This window comes from Mustela erminea, chromosome 3 (genome assembly GCF_009829155.1).
Source record: "Mustela erminea isolate mMusErm1 chromosome 3, mMusErm1.Pri, whole genome shotgun sequence".
Classification (NCBI taxonomy): domain Eukaryota; kingdom Metazoa; phylum Chordata; class Mammalia; order Carnivora; family Mustelidae; genus Mustela; species Mustela erminea.
Genome location: NC_045616.1, coordinates 104,948,097 through 104,964,913, shown reverse-complemented (window position 1 = coordinate 104,964,913; position 16,817 = coordinate 104,948,097). Strand labels below are relative to the sequence as shown.

The following is a 16,817-nucleotide window of genomic DNA, read 5'->3' as shown; positions in this document are numbered from 1 at the left end:
GGAATGGCGTGATCCTTCCCACACAAAGCTGCTTGGAAGTCTTCAGGCCTGTTTGTTTTCTAGAACAGCCATGAGTCTGCTTTTCGTGGCTCTGTCGGACCCGTGGTCTGTGCGCCAGCATGAGAGAGCAGACAGAGCTAAGGGGGAAAGCTTAATATTTACAGTGGGTGGTTCATCCTCTTTTGGCTTCGCTCCCACGGGAGCTGTCCCTCTTGTAGAGGGCTCTGAGGCCATGAGGGGGGACTTCTGCTGCCAGAGTGTTGCTGGGAGTCCCACAAAGTGGCAGGTGCCAATGCACGACCTGGTTTCTCCGACCCTCAAAAATGCCGCTATAGCAGCAGGCCAATTCATTTCCCCACGCTGGACTGAACTGAACAAAGATTTATTGAGCACCTGCTATATGCCAGGAGTTGGGCTAGGCACAGGGTACTGTGATAAACAATGAGAGGGGATGAGGAACAACAGGTTCCTGCCCTTCCAAGAGGTATGTGCGAGTGAGGCAGACCCAAACCAACCCAAAAAAGTAAACAGAAATTTTAGAATTCCAAATGATATCGAGTATTCTATGGAAATTAGAAGCAGGGCTAGAGAATGGGGTAATATTAGAGGATGGTCCCTCTCAACCCGAAAGCATGAAAAGGAGTCAGTATGGGAGGGTCAGAAGGAAACAGTTACAAAACCCTCATTGACCTGGGCTTAGAGTGTTTGAGGAGTGAGGAGGAGAGAGACCCCGGAGGGTTTTAAGCTAGAGAATGACATGATCTAATTTACATCTTTTTTTCTCTTTAAAGATTTTATTTATTTATTTGATAGAGAGAGAGACAGCAAGAGAGAGTATACAAGCAGGGGGAGTGGGAGATGGAGACTGTAGGCTTCCCACTGAGCAGGGGCCTCCATCCCAGGTCCTAGGATGTGAACTTGTAACTGAAGGCAGATGCTTAACAACTGAGCCACCCAGGGGCCCCTATAATTTGCATCTTAAAAAGCTCCTCCAATTGTAGTGTGTGGAGCAAGCCAATCATCATAGATCCTGGAGGGCAAGAGAAGCAGTGGCAAAACCAGTGAGGATGCCATTGTAAGCAGCACAGGTGGGGTGTGGTGGTTTCCCACAGCAGGGTGAGGGTAGCAGATCTGGAGGTGGGTGGAGGTTTATTGCCAAAAACTACATATAAAAATGTTGAATGTTTACAAACAAAATCACATAACACTAGACTTTCCATCATAACAGCAAGGAAACTGGAAGCAAACAAACAAAAAGCCAAGGAAACAAAAGAAACACAGACCTAAATTAGGAAGAACCGGAAACCGTAATGGAATGTTCATCCCTTCCCCCCACTTCCTCCCCAACCCCCACCCCCCACCCCCAGAGCCCCCCACGCCCCCACCCCCAGAGCCCCCCCACCTCCGCCCCTGAGAATCAAGAGGACATGGTGAATCTCCATGCTGCTGTGCTGAGGGGGCCTTCCACCTGAAACACTTGCCTCTCTCAAGGGAAATTAAATGGACTGACTTATACTTGAAAATTATATTTTTATATACAATATGTATATAAAAATATATTTCTATATAGTGTATATTAAATTATATATGTATATATCATATATATCATAAATACATATCATATATGTATATAAATTATATGTGTATATGTGTGTGTATATCTATATACACATATGTATATACATATGTGTATATATGTATGTGTGTGTGTGTGTGTGTGTATATATATATATATATATATATATATACATAAAATGACTGAATTCTGGCATCAGTGGCCAAAATAAGTTTCAACCATGATCATGCACACGGAATTTGTAGAAGAAGGCCCGGTAAAGCCCATAAGTCATTCACTATTCCTCACAGTATGGTCTGCAGTCAAACTAGGTTCAGATAGAAGTAGGAAGGATTAGGAGTGCAGATTTAGGGACCCCGACCTTAGATGTATAAGTCAAAGTCTTCAGGGCAAGCCCGGCAATCTGCAGTATCATGGGCTTCCTAAGTAACTGTGCATCGTAAAGCTTGAGAAACTCTGCTTTACAGTGATTGATGTTATACCACATTGTGAGATGGCCTGGGGAGTTTAAAATATACAGAAGAGGACTGGGACTAAAGTCACAGCTGGGCTGCATAAATAAACACAGAGAAATGAAATCACCCATAAATCTCACTACCCAGAGATCCTTGGTAACATGTGGGTGTCTATTCTTCCAAACTTGCTTTTATGCATATGTACATATTTTCATTTACAAAAGGTGAGTATACACTTATATTCTCTTGTAATTGACTCCATGAACACAATATAATTTTTTCATAAAGATGCTCATTTTTCATTGCGTGGCTGGCTGATGAGGGTGAGGTGTAGGTGTAGGGAGGTGAGGGTATCGCCTAGGGGAAGAAAATCTGATCAGGATCTATGTCTTTAATAAACAGGGGAAGTATTGTCGGGGGATGCAAGGCAGACGTGATAGAATTGGAAACATATTTTATTTGGGGACAGAAAAGGTTTCCTCTGATTGGTGGATCTCTGGAAATAAACACAACTTGTATCATGAATATGTCTTGCTGGATAAAGGCATTTTCTAAAAAGCCAAGCACACAGAGTTTTCGGACAAACAGGCATAGCCAGCAGCTGTCAAAAATAGCACCTTGCTGAATACTGTCAGCTTTTGTCTATTTGTTTTCTCGAAGACCTAGCTTCATTCTTACATTACAGGAACTTCAGTTGAAGAAAGAAGAGGGCCAAATTCTGGCACAGTAAGTTTATGTATTTTATTACTTTGGGCATCAAGTTGGAAAACTTCAATATTCTCTCTTGGCTTCTATACCTATTAAATCTACAAGTCTTCAGAACGGTTTTCTTTTCTTTTCATTTCATTTCTTTTCTTTTCTTTTCTTTTCTTTGTTTGCTTTTCTTTTTAGGGGCTTAAGTGTTTGGGGTATAGAGTTGCCAAATTTTGCCAGTAAAAGTACAGGATTCCCAGTTAAATTTGACTTTGAAATACATTTTAAATACAAGTATGTACCTCATAATACTTAAGAAGTACTCACAGTAAAGAAATTATTTGTTGTTTATTTAAAATTCAAATTTAACTGGGTGTCCTATATTTTATCTGGCAGCTATATATTTGGATAGCTTCCTATTTCAAAGAAAAATGTTGGTACAGACTATTTTTTTTCCTCCACTTTATCGAAGTATAATTGACATATAGCATTAAGTTTAAGGTGTACGATGAGATGATTTTATATGCATAACTATTATGAAATGTTTACCATAGCAAGGTTATCCTTGACTTCACATAATAAGCATTTTATTGCTGTTGTATTTATGGTGAAAACATTAAAATCCCCTCTTTCACAGCAGCTTTAAAGTATACAGTATTGTTAACAGCAGGCACCATTTTGGATCCTTGGAATTCATTCATCTTGTAACAAAAAATCTGTCCCCTTTCCCCAACATCTTCACGTTTCCCCCACCCCCTAACCTCTGGCAACTGCCATTCTACTATCTGTTTCTAGAAGTTCAATGTTTTTAGATTCCATGTATATGTCTCTGTCTGACCTATTTCACTTAACATAGTGGCCTCAGGGTCCACCCCGTTTCACAAATGGCAGGATATCCTTCTTTCGTGTAATTTCTTAATTAGAAGTGAAAATACTTTAGTTACAGTGAGCAATGTGGATTTTTATTAGTAACACCTTTCTATAGTTCAGAAGTGTGTTTCTTCTGGAGAAAAAGAAAATTATTTTTCCCAGTAGAACAGCAGCTGCTCGAAGAAGACAATGGGGCAAGGAGCCCACCTTTCACCTCAGACCACAGTGGCCAAAGTCACGTGCCTTCTCTCTTTCTTTCCATGATTGGCTATGGGGAGATTACCTTGATCTATCAGATTCTGGTCATGCTGCACATGTAATGATCTAAGAAGGCAACTGTGACCTCCTAATCTTCCTAATTTATTTGCAAGAGGGTTGTACAAAGCCATATTCAGATGGAAGTTGACACTTCAACGGGAGCCAGTCCCCAAGCAGAGCCCTGCACTTGTAATTGATGATGAGCAGGGAAACAGTAGGAATGGGAAGTCCGAGAGCAAGGGCAAGAAATGAGATAATTTATTCAATTTGTTTTCCTGGAAACGAAGACTTTATGTCAAGAATTCGTAATAAAACTAACTGAGACACTCACACCCGACTCCATAAAATGCTTAATCACCTTGTTTTTCTGTAACAACTTTTCTCTTTATGGGAGAATTTGCCAGCTTTTTAATCTTCTTTATTTGATTAACATTAGAATCAGCAACTGCAACCTGGACGGAGTTCCAGTAAAGCGTTGCAAACTTATTAAGGAAGATAGATTTTTTTAAGGGGCTCATCTATAACAGTCTCAAGCTTTAAGTAGCAGAACAGGCTTTGAAAGTTTTACTTCCTCAGGAAAAGAAATAAGAATCTATAGTTACTTAGGGAGGAAAAACACTACAATAAGTAGTCATCATTACGTTAAGACATTTTTGTGAAGGAAAATACATTATTACAATCTATCTTTTTCTGAGTCCACATCTCTTTTTTCTTCTTATACCACTTATTGTAAAGAAACACAAAATTAATTCTTCTTATTCTTCTTTTTGTAAAGTCTTCATGACGATATTTTCCAAATCACAGCATTTGAATCCACTCAGAAGAAGTAATCAGCATTTGGGATGGGTGGAAGGTCTTTGTATTCTATCAGAAGTCCCGTAAGCAGAATCCTAACCCACAGGTATCTGGCTGAAACAGGACCCACAAACACTTCCTGAATCTTGTGAATGGGGTCAGTGGGTTTGGGATGATGTGGCCCCACAGACTCCTCATTCTACCAAGGCCCAGCCCCCATCATCACTGGATTTTCAGGATTCTCAGTCCTAATGCTATCTCCACTCACCTATGTTTTTCACCCTGCTTCTCTTATACGCCTTATCGTCTCCTGCTATAATCTATGTGGAGTTTCCGAACATATATCTGGGTGCTGGTCTGAGACTAGTTTTCACTAGTCTGAATCAATACAAGGGGGTGAAGAAAAAAGACATCCAGTAAATTTTTTATGAAGCTGGTCTTACCTGAAATTACTATAACCTTCCTTCTTTTTTCTTTCTTCCTTTCTTTTTGGATGTCAAATTATCTCTGCTTTTATAAAAAACAGTGATGACAGTTATTTTTGCTTTGATAATGTCCTTAATTTCGAAAATAAATATTCCTCACCCCATGTTGGTAACTTGTATGTTTGGATGTGCATTAGTACATGTGTTCAAGATCAGTGATCTGTGAAACACACACACCATGGAGCCATGATGTCCTTGTTTACTGTTTCAGGAGATGGTGTCCTGGCTGGGAGACAGCTTACTGCAGCGAATAGAACAGAAGGCTCTGGAGTTGCACAGACAGGATGTGAATCTGGTTCTTTTGCTCCTGAGCAAGTGTTAAACTCTGGACTCGAGCTTTGTTTTTTACACAACTAGGGTGATAACAGCCACCTCAAAGATTGTCAGAAGATGAAAGCTTCTAACATAATTCTTAATAGGTGAGTGCCAAAAGAATATTTGTTGCCTGACCTTCTGTGTCTCCTTTACTCAAAGAATTAGATGAGAAATGATCAGCGCATATATCAGAAATCAGAAAATGCAAGACTCTGATAGCAGGAAGTGTACACTGTCTAAATGAGTAAAGGAAGCCTTGGCAGAGAAACTGGGATGATACTGTAGATTTTGGTAGGGTTCATTCAAGAAGACTCTTTCCAGGATTGAGGTGAGTTTTGAAAGGTACCTATAGCATGTCGAGAAGGAAGGAGTTTTAGAATGGGATGGTATATTGGACAGCACCTAAATCTAGTTTGAAGAAAGTGTGGGACTTATCCCACCAAGGATATGAGAGGTGGTTTCATATGGTACAGAGGCATTAACGCGTAATTATAAGTGTTATTCCCCTTCCAACTCTTTCAATTCTTCTGATTACCTCAAAAAGAAAGTCTGATTTGAGCTACACTATCTTTAACACTTTGTTAAGACTTAATAAGCCATTTTAACAAAGGAGACCCAGCTACAGGAACACCGCCATCAGGGGGCAAGAAATGTTTAGATGATTACAAACGTCTTATTCCCATTGTCTTTATTTTTCCTATCAGCTTCTGTTTACATTGGTGATACAAAAAACTTTAAAAGTAGATTTAAATTTTAAAGGGAAGTAAATTTAAAGTACTAAGAGAATAAAACAGGTGGTACACAGTTCAGGGCAAATAGTCCTAACAGTAGCCTTACAGTGAGTGGAACTTAGGAAACACTGGTCTAGCCCATCCCTCTCATAAGGAAACACATGAGGAAACCAAGGAAGGGAGAAAGGCCGCCCTTATGTTCCCAGATTACATCAGTAGTTCTCCTTAGGACTGAAGTTGCTTCTCCTGAGCCCTTCGTCATCTACCTCTGTATGGGACAACAGACTCCACAGAGTCACACTGCAAGTGACCGCACTTAAACAGGAGATTATGTGCTCTGGGTTGTCAGGAAATGACAGAAGCTGCTGGATATTATAAGGAAGATTTAGAGAAGGCAAAGACTTACTTAGCAAGTCAGAGGGAACGTGTCTGAGTCAGCCCCAGAGGCTGCCTTACCAGAGATTCCTTTCGGAATCTAGTGAAGATGGCTTGGATCCCAGCTTCCCCACTGGCAAGAGACCAGTGTATATCTCTCCAGTATACACTCCAGTATCGTCTGTACTCTTCACGCATCTATAAAAATTTATAGGAATGGTAATAGCTAACATTTATGGGGCCCATCCTCTGCCAACTCCCTTTGATGCATTATCTCACTTAAACTTCAAAAGAACACCAGCAGGCAGTTATTATTATCTTCACATGATAGATGAGGACGCTCGAACTCTAAATGATTAAACTGTTTACCAGCACCTCTCTAGCTAAACAAATGCTGGAGTACGATTCACACCGGAGCAGTTTCAGTCTAGACAGAGTCTGGCCTTAATCACACTCCTGTACTGTGAAAATTAAATGCAGATAAGGGCTGGGAAGCGCCTAGCGCAGTGCCTGCCACACAGAAAGCAAAAATGTCAGCGCCTTCTTCAGTCTCGCTCTCAGGCTGCAGGTCCGCAGCAATCCTTGCCAGTTTGGCGCCCAGAGCCTTCTCCGCGGGGGCTCCGCCTCGGACTACAACTCCCAGGATGCAGGAGGCAGAGAAGCTGGCCAATCAGGATGCACAGTCCTGCTTTTCACAGTCGGCTCCGCCCCACTTGCGTCAGAGCAGTAGTGACCTTTGGGCCACGTGGGTCTTCACAGGGTTGGTTTGTGGACCAGCCAAAGGTACTGGCTTTTAAATAATCCTGATCCGGTTTGGGGTCAAGGCAAAGCTGTGGAAATTTCCAGGTTGCCTCAGGCTCCATTGTCATCTTCCAAATGGGCGGGTCCCCAACGGCCGGGGGGGCTCCTCACGGGCATCCGTGGGTTCCACAAGGGGCTGGTGGTGGTCCCAAGGCCAGGGTCATGCAGATTGCGTTTTGTATGGTCCTCATCCGGTCTGGGAGCCGAGGGCAGTGGAAACTTTGAGGCTATCTTCAGTCACGAAGGCGGTGGTTGGGCCGGCCAGCGGCACCCCGGGGCTCCTCACGTGTGGACTGGGCTGAGAAGGAAGGGGTGGCCTTTAGAACAGAAGCTGCGGGGATGATCCTCGCTCCTCATGATGAGGACCTGAGCTGTGCCTCCCGGCCTCCCGACTGGAGGTCAGTGCCGCAGTTGCATCACTGCCTTCAGTATGCGGTGTCTTGGCCTCTGGTTCCACTATTCCTTCCATCCCCAGAGCCTTCTCACCGCTTCTCACCTCTGGGGAATGCCCTTTGACTGGCCTCTCCCTTTTCTCTGAGCGATGGCCTAACCCAGATCTCCACGGAAGGCTTGACGCACCTCTGACCTCTCTCCAGTCCAGTGGGGTCCAGCCTCCGCTCTGCCTTCCGACACCCCTCTACCCGCATTGCCCCCCGCCCCCACCGCCATCCCCCATCCAAGGGCACGCTCAAGGGCCCTGGATAACTAGACCTGCGGTGGGAGGGTCAACTTTCTTGGGTATTTCTCTATCCATGTAGTTTCTACTTCCCTCTTGGTTTTTGTTGTTGTTGTTGTTGTTGTTGTTTATTTCATTTTTTGTAAACAACCATTCCTCATTTTTAAAGTTCTTTAATTACACTTTCTCCACCCTCTTTTTTAGCAGCTTTTCTCGCCCCACCCAAAACCCCAACACCCGCCCCAAACACAAATCTTTTGATTTGCTATATCCAACCAAGGAAAATAGCTACCATTCCCTTTTTGGCTTCTAGGATATTGTAGGTGGATGCAAAATATATTTTATTCACTGGGAAATGAAATTTTTTTACCTTTTTAGTGACTCTAAAGTGAGTGAAGTAGGATAAATTCTTCGACTCAGGAGAAAGCAGAGGCAAGAAATTGACTTAACGGTTAGTTTATTTTCATTATTTTGGACAAGCAGCCTGACCCATAGCTAACTTTCACACTGCCAGAGCTGTGTGTGCTAATTGTGGTTTATTTTGTCAAATCATTTGGAGAGATTTGAATGGCTAAAATTAGTTTCTAGTGAACCACCTGTTTATGTATTTGTACCTGACAAAATAGGTTAAAAAAAAAAATGTAGTGTACATATAACATGGTAACCTGTTGATTTATACATTTTAGTTAACCAGAATTTTTAAGAAAGTGTATTGCCCTAATTCCTAAAGCTAAAATAAAAATGGCCCTTTTGCCATCTTCTTAGTTTATGAATTATAATTGAATCTCACTTTGAGTTTTACTATGTACTTAGAGTTTTTCTGTGGACCTTGTTATTCAAGAATAAATTAGAAGAATACACTGTCTTACATAAAATTAGAGAAAGTTTTGTATGACTACTCAGTTATAAAGTGGTCTATAAGTGCTGAGGCTTTCTGAAAAAAGAGGGACCTCTTCATTTCCATTGTAAGGGCCCCATCTTGTTATCTGGTTTCATTAAAGAAGAATTCTAGTTGGAGCTGTCTTCACTTGGAAAATGAAAAAGTTGATGTCTTACTATGCCAGAATTCTAACCATTATATTGACTACTATTTCACAATTATTTCAGTTCTGAAATAATAGATTTTCCTTTTAGAACTAGGGAAGACTTAAGTATTTTCAAAGTGCACATAAATGCTTCTGATTTATATGTTTTGTTTCTCTTTTTAAAATCAGATGTTTAAGAATAATGTTACTGACCATAAGCTAAATGTGGAAGCCATAATTAAAAACATTAACACAATTTCTTTGGAGTTGAAGAAGATGAAAGGTAAGTATGGAATCACTGAATTAAAATGTTTGCATGCCATAGTTATAAAACAAACAACAGAGCCAAATTGTGCTTCTACTGGGATATAACTGAATTTGCCAACTAATTAGAATTTCTCTATTTCTTAAGAATTGTAGACACTGTAGTATGAACTAGATCTCTAAAGATGAATTATGTTTGAGAATTTTTCTGGGAGTTAACAGACTTAATTCCTATCCCTGACACTAACAAGCTTATGATGTTGGTTAACTAAGCTCTTTAAATATACTTGCCTTCCTTCCCTTCAATAAATGCAGATGATGTCACATTCTGAAAAATTCAGTGTCTCTATCTGTTAATCTTTACCAAGCCCCTAAGGTTCCTTCCAAATTAAAAGTTTGTTTGAGTCTATGAGTTAAGGGTTCGTCAATTTAAAGAGATTCATAGAGTAGAATTAGACCTTACAGTTCATGATGTTTAGACATTCACCTCACAGACATTCTATTATTTTATCCCAAACATGTAAAATTCCATGACTGAGTATTTCTAGGGACAGTTTATCCCTGACCAAATATTTCCTCTGTTGGAGAACTCACTATCTCACCAGGCAGCCTCTTCCTTTTTAGATGGTTCCTCCCTACGGACTAGCTGAAATCTATTCCCGTCTTCTTTCACACTGGTCCTATTTCTAAACTGAAACTACACTGAGTATGTAGTTATTCTTCTTATGACAGCTCTTGGATATTTGAGGATAGCTTCTCTGTCAGTTATAAGGAATTCAGCTATAAAAGTAACAAAATATCGACTTAATGTGGCTAATACAATAAGGAAATAAGAGATCAAAAGTAGGGCAGACCCAGAATTAATTCAGAGTTTTAAAGGCTTCTGACCATACAGGTTCTTTACATTTTTCTGCTCTGTTCTGTTCACTGTTTATCCCTCATAGTCATTACCTGCAGGTGTGGCCATCTACAGACACTGTATCTGCCTATGTCTCTATAAAAGCCTTTCCCCAGGTCCCTCCAGCACATTTTCCCTTCCCTTTCATGACCACATTGCATCAAATGCATATGCCTACACCAGCTGCTGTCAAGGGGAATGGGACTGCCAAGACCAGTCTGGGCCAGTCAGGACTTACTGGGGAGCTGGGGAATGGATCATCTCTGACAGAATCAAGTTTTGCCCCAAGAAGAAGAGGGGAGTGCTTGTTAGTTAGGCACCAAATAGTGAGTGCCATATTTCCCAGACTTTGATATGCTAACCCTGCTGTCTCCAGAGGTGTTAGTAAGTGGTGTGCAGTAAGAACAGAGTCCACCTTATTACGGTCAAATAAATTTGGGAAGTGTTTTATGCTGTGTATTTCTCTCAAAAATTCACAATACATATTGAGAAAGGCTCCGAGGAATCTGTTGTAAAGAAATCTGATTATCCCTGCTTAATTCATCATCTCTCAAAACCAAACTCAATGATACAGCAAGGATTTTCTTTCTAAAATGTGAATCTCCTAAAAACTCTCATTAGTTCACTATTGTCCCAGAAGAAAGTCCAACACGCCTCCTAGAATGGCCTATAAGACCTCTTGAGATCAGGCCCCAGGCTGTCTCTCCAGTATCTTATCATTCTTTTCTCCCTGCACATTCTGTGCTTCAGCCATACTGAACCACTTGCAAATGTACGTATTTGCTCTTTATCCGCATCTGTACCTTAACACATGCATCTTCTGAAATGCCCACTACTGCACCCCCACCTCCACCCGGCCAGGTTAATTGCTACTTATTAGTCAATTACTTACACTGGCAAAAATCTTTTGAACAAGCATGTTATCTCTTCTACCTTTTCCTATCATCTATCACACTGTGTTGTAATTACATGTTGACTTTCTTTTCCTATCCCTGCTCAACTGTGAGCTCCTAAAGGGTCTTCCTAGCACTTAACTTAGTACCTTGATATAATAACTTCTTGTAAGTGTTTACTAAATGAATAATTGGAGTCTCATTGCTTGTCTTCATTTAAAACAGAAAAGCTTTAGGTTTATCTGAAACTTAATATGTAACTGTTCTAATTTGGGGATTATTCTTTCATGAAGTAAAATAGAACCAGTGAATGTGATGAATGTGTTCTTCAGAAGCTGTGGGGGAAGTCAGGCAGTTAAGCTATAGGGGCTCACAGAGCTAGAATCAGAGGGCAGACTTCTGGTAAACTTAGAAGCTTAAACGAACAACACTCCTTTTAGCCACACTTCTTCTCTCAATAATAATGTCAATAGCTGACACATAGCATTTCCCATAATCCAGATGTTCTCCCAAGAGCACTGTACAAATGCACCCAGTTGTCCTCACAACCTTATGAGGTAGAAAATACTACCATTGGCATTTAAGATAGTGAAACAGACATAGACAGGTTAGCTAACTCTTCCAAGGTCATAGAACTAGTCACTGGTAAACCTGAGATTTAAATTTAAAGTGATTTTAAAGAGACAAAAATGCACAAGATAAAGAGCTCTCAAAACAGTTCATAGTGAAATGGAAAGCAAATGAAAGCAAACAGAAACATACAAAAATATGAACATACAAAAATCTGAACCATGAGCTGGCTAGGTAGAGGCAATATATGGTGGCGCCATAATCCTCTGGAAGTGGGGGTAAAGGTGGGGCTAAGAACAGGAAGGCTAGGTAAATGTTTAAGAAGTTGTTGAATAAATAAATAAATATAAATATTAAAAAGGGGCACCTGGGTCACTCACTCAGTTAAACATCTGATTCTTGATTTCAGCTCAGGTCATGATTTCGATTGTGAAATGGAGCCCTGCATCGGGCTCCATGCAGGCATGCAGCCTGCTTGAGACTCTCTCTCCCTCTCTCTCCCCTTCTCCCTCTCTGCCACCCCAACCTCTCTCTTTCTAAAAGAAGAACAAGAACGAGAAGAAGTTGTAGACCCCCAAGTTCTCGTCCCCTCTCTGAATGAAGCAATCCTTCCTTTTCTATGACAGAAGAGTTGAATTTTATTCCCTGAGAGGATCTCTGGCCTGGAGCCATTAGGCTTAAGTTGAGGCAAAGAGTACTGTACTGAAAACAAAGATTTTAAGACAGAGTTTACATACTGGATTACAAGACTCCCAGTTTTCTTTTCCCACTTGGCCACAAAACATTGCTAACGGATTTACACCCTCAAGTAGATTTTTCTTTCAGGAATCTGACTAGCCTAAGGGAAAAATTCTAAAGGCGCTGAGAGCAGAGGTTGCCCCCAATAGAATACCCAGCCAGCTTGCCCCCCAGTACAGGCTACCATAGGCACAGAGTTTCCAGTTGTCTTTAGTGCTGTGGTCTTAAATATGAGCAGATATAGCTCTGGTGCAGTAGATATTTGATGAAAGCATCTACTTTGAAAAGCCGAGACAAAGTCAATACATGGATTCCCTCAATGAAAAAGAAACAGAAATCATGAAGTGAGATTAAAACTCCCAAGCAACTATCAATAGATGAAGAGACCCAAGAGAAAATATTATGGAATAGGAATAGGAACATGAGCCTATAAAAAAAAGTTTAGAGGGATGCCTGGCTGACTTAGTCCATTAAGCCACTGCTTTTGGCTCAGGTCATGACCCTGGAGTTCCAGAATCGAGTCCCACATCGGGGCTCCCAGCTCAGGGAGTCTGCTTCTCCCTCTGACCCTCCTCCATCTCATGCTCTCTCACACTCTCTCTCTCTCAAATAAATAAATAAAATCTCTTAAAAAAAAGGGGATTCTTGGAAATTAAGTGGGAAAATAGAAATAACCTCTGTAGAAGGGTTTAAAGATAAAAAGAAGACAATCCCATAGAGGGCAAAAAAAAAAAAAATAGAGGTGAAAAGTTTTAGGGAGAAAAAATTACAAGATCAGTGAAGGAAGTTCAACATTCAGTAACTAGGAGTGTTATAAAGAAAGAACACAGACAATACATGGGGAGGGAATTCATTAAAGAACTAATCTGAGAAAATTTTAAAGAGCTGAAGGAGAAGAGTTTCTATAATGTAAGAGCCCAACACAGTGGTTGAAAGTAGACCCCCAAGGTACAATACTGTGAAATTTTGTTCTGGAAGAACAGAAAGTCCTTAAAGTTTCTAAAGAGAAATAACAATTAAGAACTAGAGTCATGAGGGCGCCTGGGTGGCTCAGTGGGTTAAACTTCTACCTTTGGCTCAGGTCATGATCTCAGGGTCCTGGGATCTAGCCCCACATCTGGCTCTCTGCTCAGCAGGGAGCCTGCTTCCCTCCTCTCTCTGCCTACTTGTGATTTCTCTCTCTGTCAAATAAATAAACAAAATCTTAAAAAAAAAAAAAGAACTAGAATCATGAAAATTCTCACAGCTACACTAGAAGCCAGAAGAAAGTGCAGCAAGTCCTCAGAACTCTGAAGAAACGTGATTTCTAACCTATATTTGTACAGTCAGTCAATCTATTCAGCATTAGTATAGAGAGAGAAATTTTCAGATACAAAACTTTTCCTCCTTCAGAAAGTTACTGATTCCTGAGGTCATATTCCACCAAACAAGGTAGCAGACCAAAAGAGAAAGAAATGAGGTTTTACAAAAAGGATACTCCACCCAAGGGAGGGGGGGAAAGGAGTCCATAGGATAATGGGGAAAGGAGTTCTCAGATGCGTGCTGTACTGCAGTCCTAGAGAAACACCGGTCCAGCATAGAGTAGATCAGAAGGCTCTAGGAGAGGAGAGACTTTCAACAAGGCAGAGAGCTAAGGCATCTGACTATATACCAAAAGGAGGTCTGCCCAACTAGGGAAGATTTGGGATATATTTATGATAAATAGTGAAATTTCATTATCAATAGATAAATAGACAAATTTCATTAAATAGTGAAAATAAGAAGATTATTAACTGATTGGGTGGCACCATGTAGGAAAGGAAAGGCTCAGCTGTGGAGAATATTTATATAATCAAAAAATGTTAACCTTTAAATATTGAGCTAACAAAAATTGTATTCTTAAGTACACTGGGGCTCTGGGGGGTGAGTGAAAAGAGCTCTATCATAGTCTTCTATAGTCAGAAGCAGATAGATAATTCCTGTGGTTAAAAAAATAAATATTTGTGTCATTTAGAGATATGGGGGTAAATACCAACCTGCCCCCCAAACAAAACCAAAAGACACCAAACACAGACACATACAAAACAACAAAAGCAACAAAAACAATATAAGCGGGGAAAAAAAATTAAAAGTGGTTGCCTCTTGGGGATAGGAACTGTCAATTTTGTAACATGCTATTTGATTCTCTATACATAACATATGACACAAAAATAATAAGTTGACAAAAAGCATAAATCACATTTCTATAAATCAAGTTGCAGTTTAGTAAGATAGTGCACAAGTAGAGACTTCTAGTTAATTTTTATGTCATTCTTATTTTATAGTACAAATGGGCATTTTAAGTTAAAATGGGCACACTTAATTGTGGTCTCAATCACTTCAGAGAATACTAAGAAAGAGCTACAGAAAGTAATAATAGGGATACCTGGCTGGCTCATTTGGTGGAATGTACAGCTCTTGAATTCAGGGTTGTGGGTTCGAGCCCACATTGGATGTAGAGATTACATAAAAATAAAGCTTTTCCCCCAAAGATTGTATTTATTTTAGAGAGAGTTAGAATGTGATTGTGGCGAGGGGAAGAGGAAGTGAGAATCTCAAGCAGACTCTGAGCTGAACACAGAGCCTAACACAGGGCTCCATCTCAGGATCCTGAGATCTTGACCTGAGCTGAAATCAGGAAGACACTCAATGAAGAGCCACCCAGGGAACCCCCAAAAATAAAATCTTTCAAAAAAAAAAAAAAGAAGAAGAATGATTGTCTATGACATATGTGCTCCAAGATGGTATCTTCTATTATTTTGTTTTACACAGAGCTCTCCCAGTTGCTGCTTTGTGACCTTACTCTACATTTTAGTCATCCTGTGAAGACAGATGACTTACAGGAACCAGAAGAGAAAATCCCCCTCTTTGAAGAGTCTAAAATATCAGATGTATCCTTTGCTTCTAAGAGCTTTTCTATCTGATTTCTTTTGGTTTGTTGTGAACTTGTAACTGTATTTATTGTGGAATTACCATGTGTCTGGGAGAACTGAGTTTACTAAGATATTTAATATTATAAAAAACAAAATAAAAATATGAGTTGTAAATAATCATTTAATATTCTTGAAAGCTGTCTTACTGTTTTAATGTTTCAAAGAATGGCTAATTCATTTCACTAGTGGCAAGAATAGGATATAGGAAATTGGCCATCGGGCGTTGCTTATCCTTTACTTTGCTTGAATTTTGGCTCAGATTAAAAGAGAGTTAACCAGGGGCGCCTGGGTAGCTCAGTGGGTTAAAGCCTCTGCCTTCGGATCAGGTCATGATCCCAGAATCCTGGGATTGAGCCCCACATCAGGCTCTCTGCTCAGCAGGGAGCCGGCTTCCTCCTCTCTCTCTGCCTGCCTCTCTGCCTACTTGTGATCTCTGTCTGTCAAATAAATAAATAAACAAAATCTTAAAAAAAAAAAAAAAAAAAAAAGAGAGAGAGAGAGTTAACCAAACTGGAAGTGGTTGGTATAAATTTGTATTAATCCAATCTCTCCTGGTAACAAGTGCCAAAAACAACTCAAGCTAGCTTAAGGGTTTATTGTTTCATGTGATTTGGAAGTAGTTAAAATAGATGTCAGGGACCCTACTAATTTATAATGTCTCTAACCTGGTTCTATTTCTGTGTCGTCTTTATCCTCTTCTGTTACAGACTGGTATCCCACATATGGCAGGTAGAAGAGGGTAGAGACGTGACAGCTGACATGATTCACTACCAAATAGTTGCTTTAAAATCTATGACCTCCTTCATTTTAGAGATTTTCAACATAAAGAACAGTATACCCAAAAGCAAGACACAAGGTCAGCTCACAGTGTCTGCTACCCTCACCACCCAGCTCAGTGTTTAACACAGAACAGGCACTGAATAAATGCTTGTTGAAATCCTTTTGAATAAACATGTAAAGGATTGCAAATTTTTCAGCTTCAGAACTCCCTAGCTCTGGACCCTAAATTGAGAACTTCTGGTTTGTAAGGATAAAGCATGATGAAACGTTATCATCATCACTGGTTAAATGTGTGCAAATGTTATCTTAGCAAATTATCAGTTTTAACCAGGTAACTTCTAAGCTCCCCTCTGATGTTCTATTAATTAACTTAAGAAAATAAGATGCAAGATATTTTTTTGCCACTCAGAAAACTTGCAGATTAAGTAGAGAAGCAAAACATTTTTGTTGTAAATAAAAGTCATAGATTAATAACAAAGGCCCCAAAGGGGAGAACTTGAAGAACAACCATCACCTGGTTTATGTTGTGCTGAACACCTACTACCATCTGTTAAGTGAGATATGTAAGCTGAAGGAAAGAGCTGTGTTGCTTCAAAGGATCTATAAAGCCTTTTTAGGAATGGTGGTGAGAAGCGCTTTATAGTAGAGTTGTCAGGGGATAAAAGAGA

The 16,817-nt window shown here is 40.2% G+C and overlaps 2 protein-coding genes across 5 annotated transcripts in view; one reads left to right on the top strand and one right to left on the bottom strand.

Annotated features, from left to right (window-relative positions):
* Positions 1 to 4,253: 4,253 nt before the first annotated feature.
* LCP2 (lymphocyte cytosolic protein 2) overlaps positions 4,254 to 16,817 on the bottom strand; it is a 56,403-nt gene continuing 43,839 nt past the window's right edge. Inside the window, exon 21 of one of the 2 annotated variants that reach the window (XM_032337043.1) lies at positions 4,254 to 7,652. In XM_032337043.1, the coding sequence (XP_032192934.1) occupies positions 7,542 to 7,652 (111 nt within the window). In that variant the 3' untranslated portion in view covers positions 4,254 to 7,541. The remainder of the gene's footprint in view (positions 7,653 to 16,817) is intronic. The other variant, XM_032337042.1, reaches the window with a different exon arrangement.
* C3H5orf58 (chromosome 3 C5orf58 homolog) lies at positions 7,219 to 15,628 on the top strand. 3 transcript variants are annotated; one of them, XM_032337045.1, is made up of 4 exons: positions 7,251 to 7,336; positions 8,409 to 8,481; positions 9,245 to 9,338; positions 15,209 to 15,626. In XM_032337045.1, exons 3-4 carry the CDS (start codon positions 9,245 to 9,247, stop codon positions 15,358 to 15,360), a joined length of 246 nt encoding a protein of 81 aa, XP_032192936.1. In that variant the 5' UTR covers positions 7,251 to 7,336; positions 8,409 to 8,481; the 3' UTR covers positions 15,361 to 15,626. The 3 variants fall into 3 exon arrangements, with proteins under 3 accessions (XP_032192935.1, XP_032192936.1, XP_032192937.1); XM_032337046.1 differs by having other exon boundaries at positions 7,260 to 7,336; positions 8,344 to 8,481; XM_032337044.1 differs by lacking the exon at positions 8,409 to 8,481 and having other exon boundaries at positions 7,219 to 7,336; positions 15,209 to 15,628.

What these genes read in the sequence shown, in the direction of transcription:
- C3H5orf58 (XM_032337044.1), top strand. Translation starts at nt 7,229, where the DNA reads ATGCACAGTCCTGCTTTTCACAGTCGGCTCCGCCCCACTTGCGTCAGA. An exon ending in GGTTTGTGGACCAGCCAAAG is followed by an intron (nt 7,337 to 9,244) that starts GTACTGGCTTTT and finishes TTTTAAAATCAG; the next exon opens with ATGTTTAAGAATAATGTTAC. An exon ending in GGAGTTGAAGAAGATGAAAG is followed by an intron (nt 9,339 to 15,208) that starts GTAAGTATGGAA and finishes TGTTTTACACAG; the next exon opens with AGCTCTCCCAGTTGCTGCTT.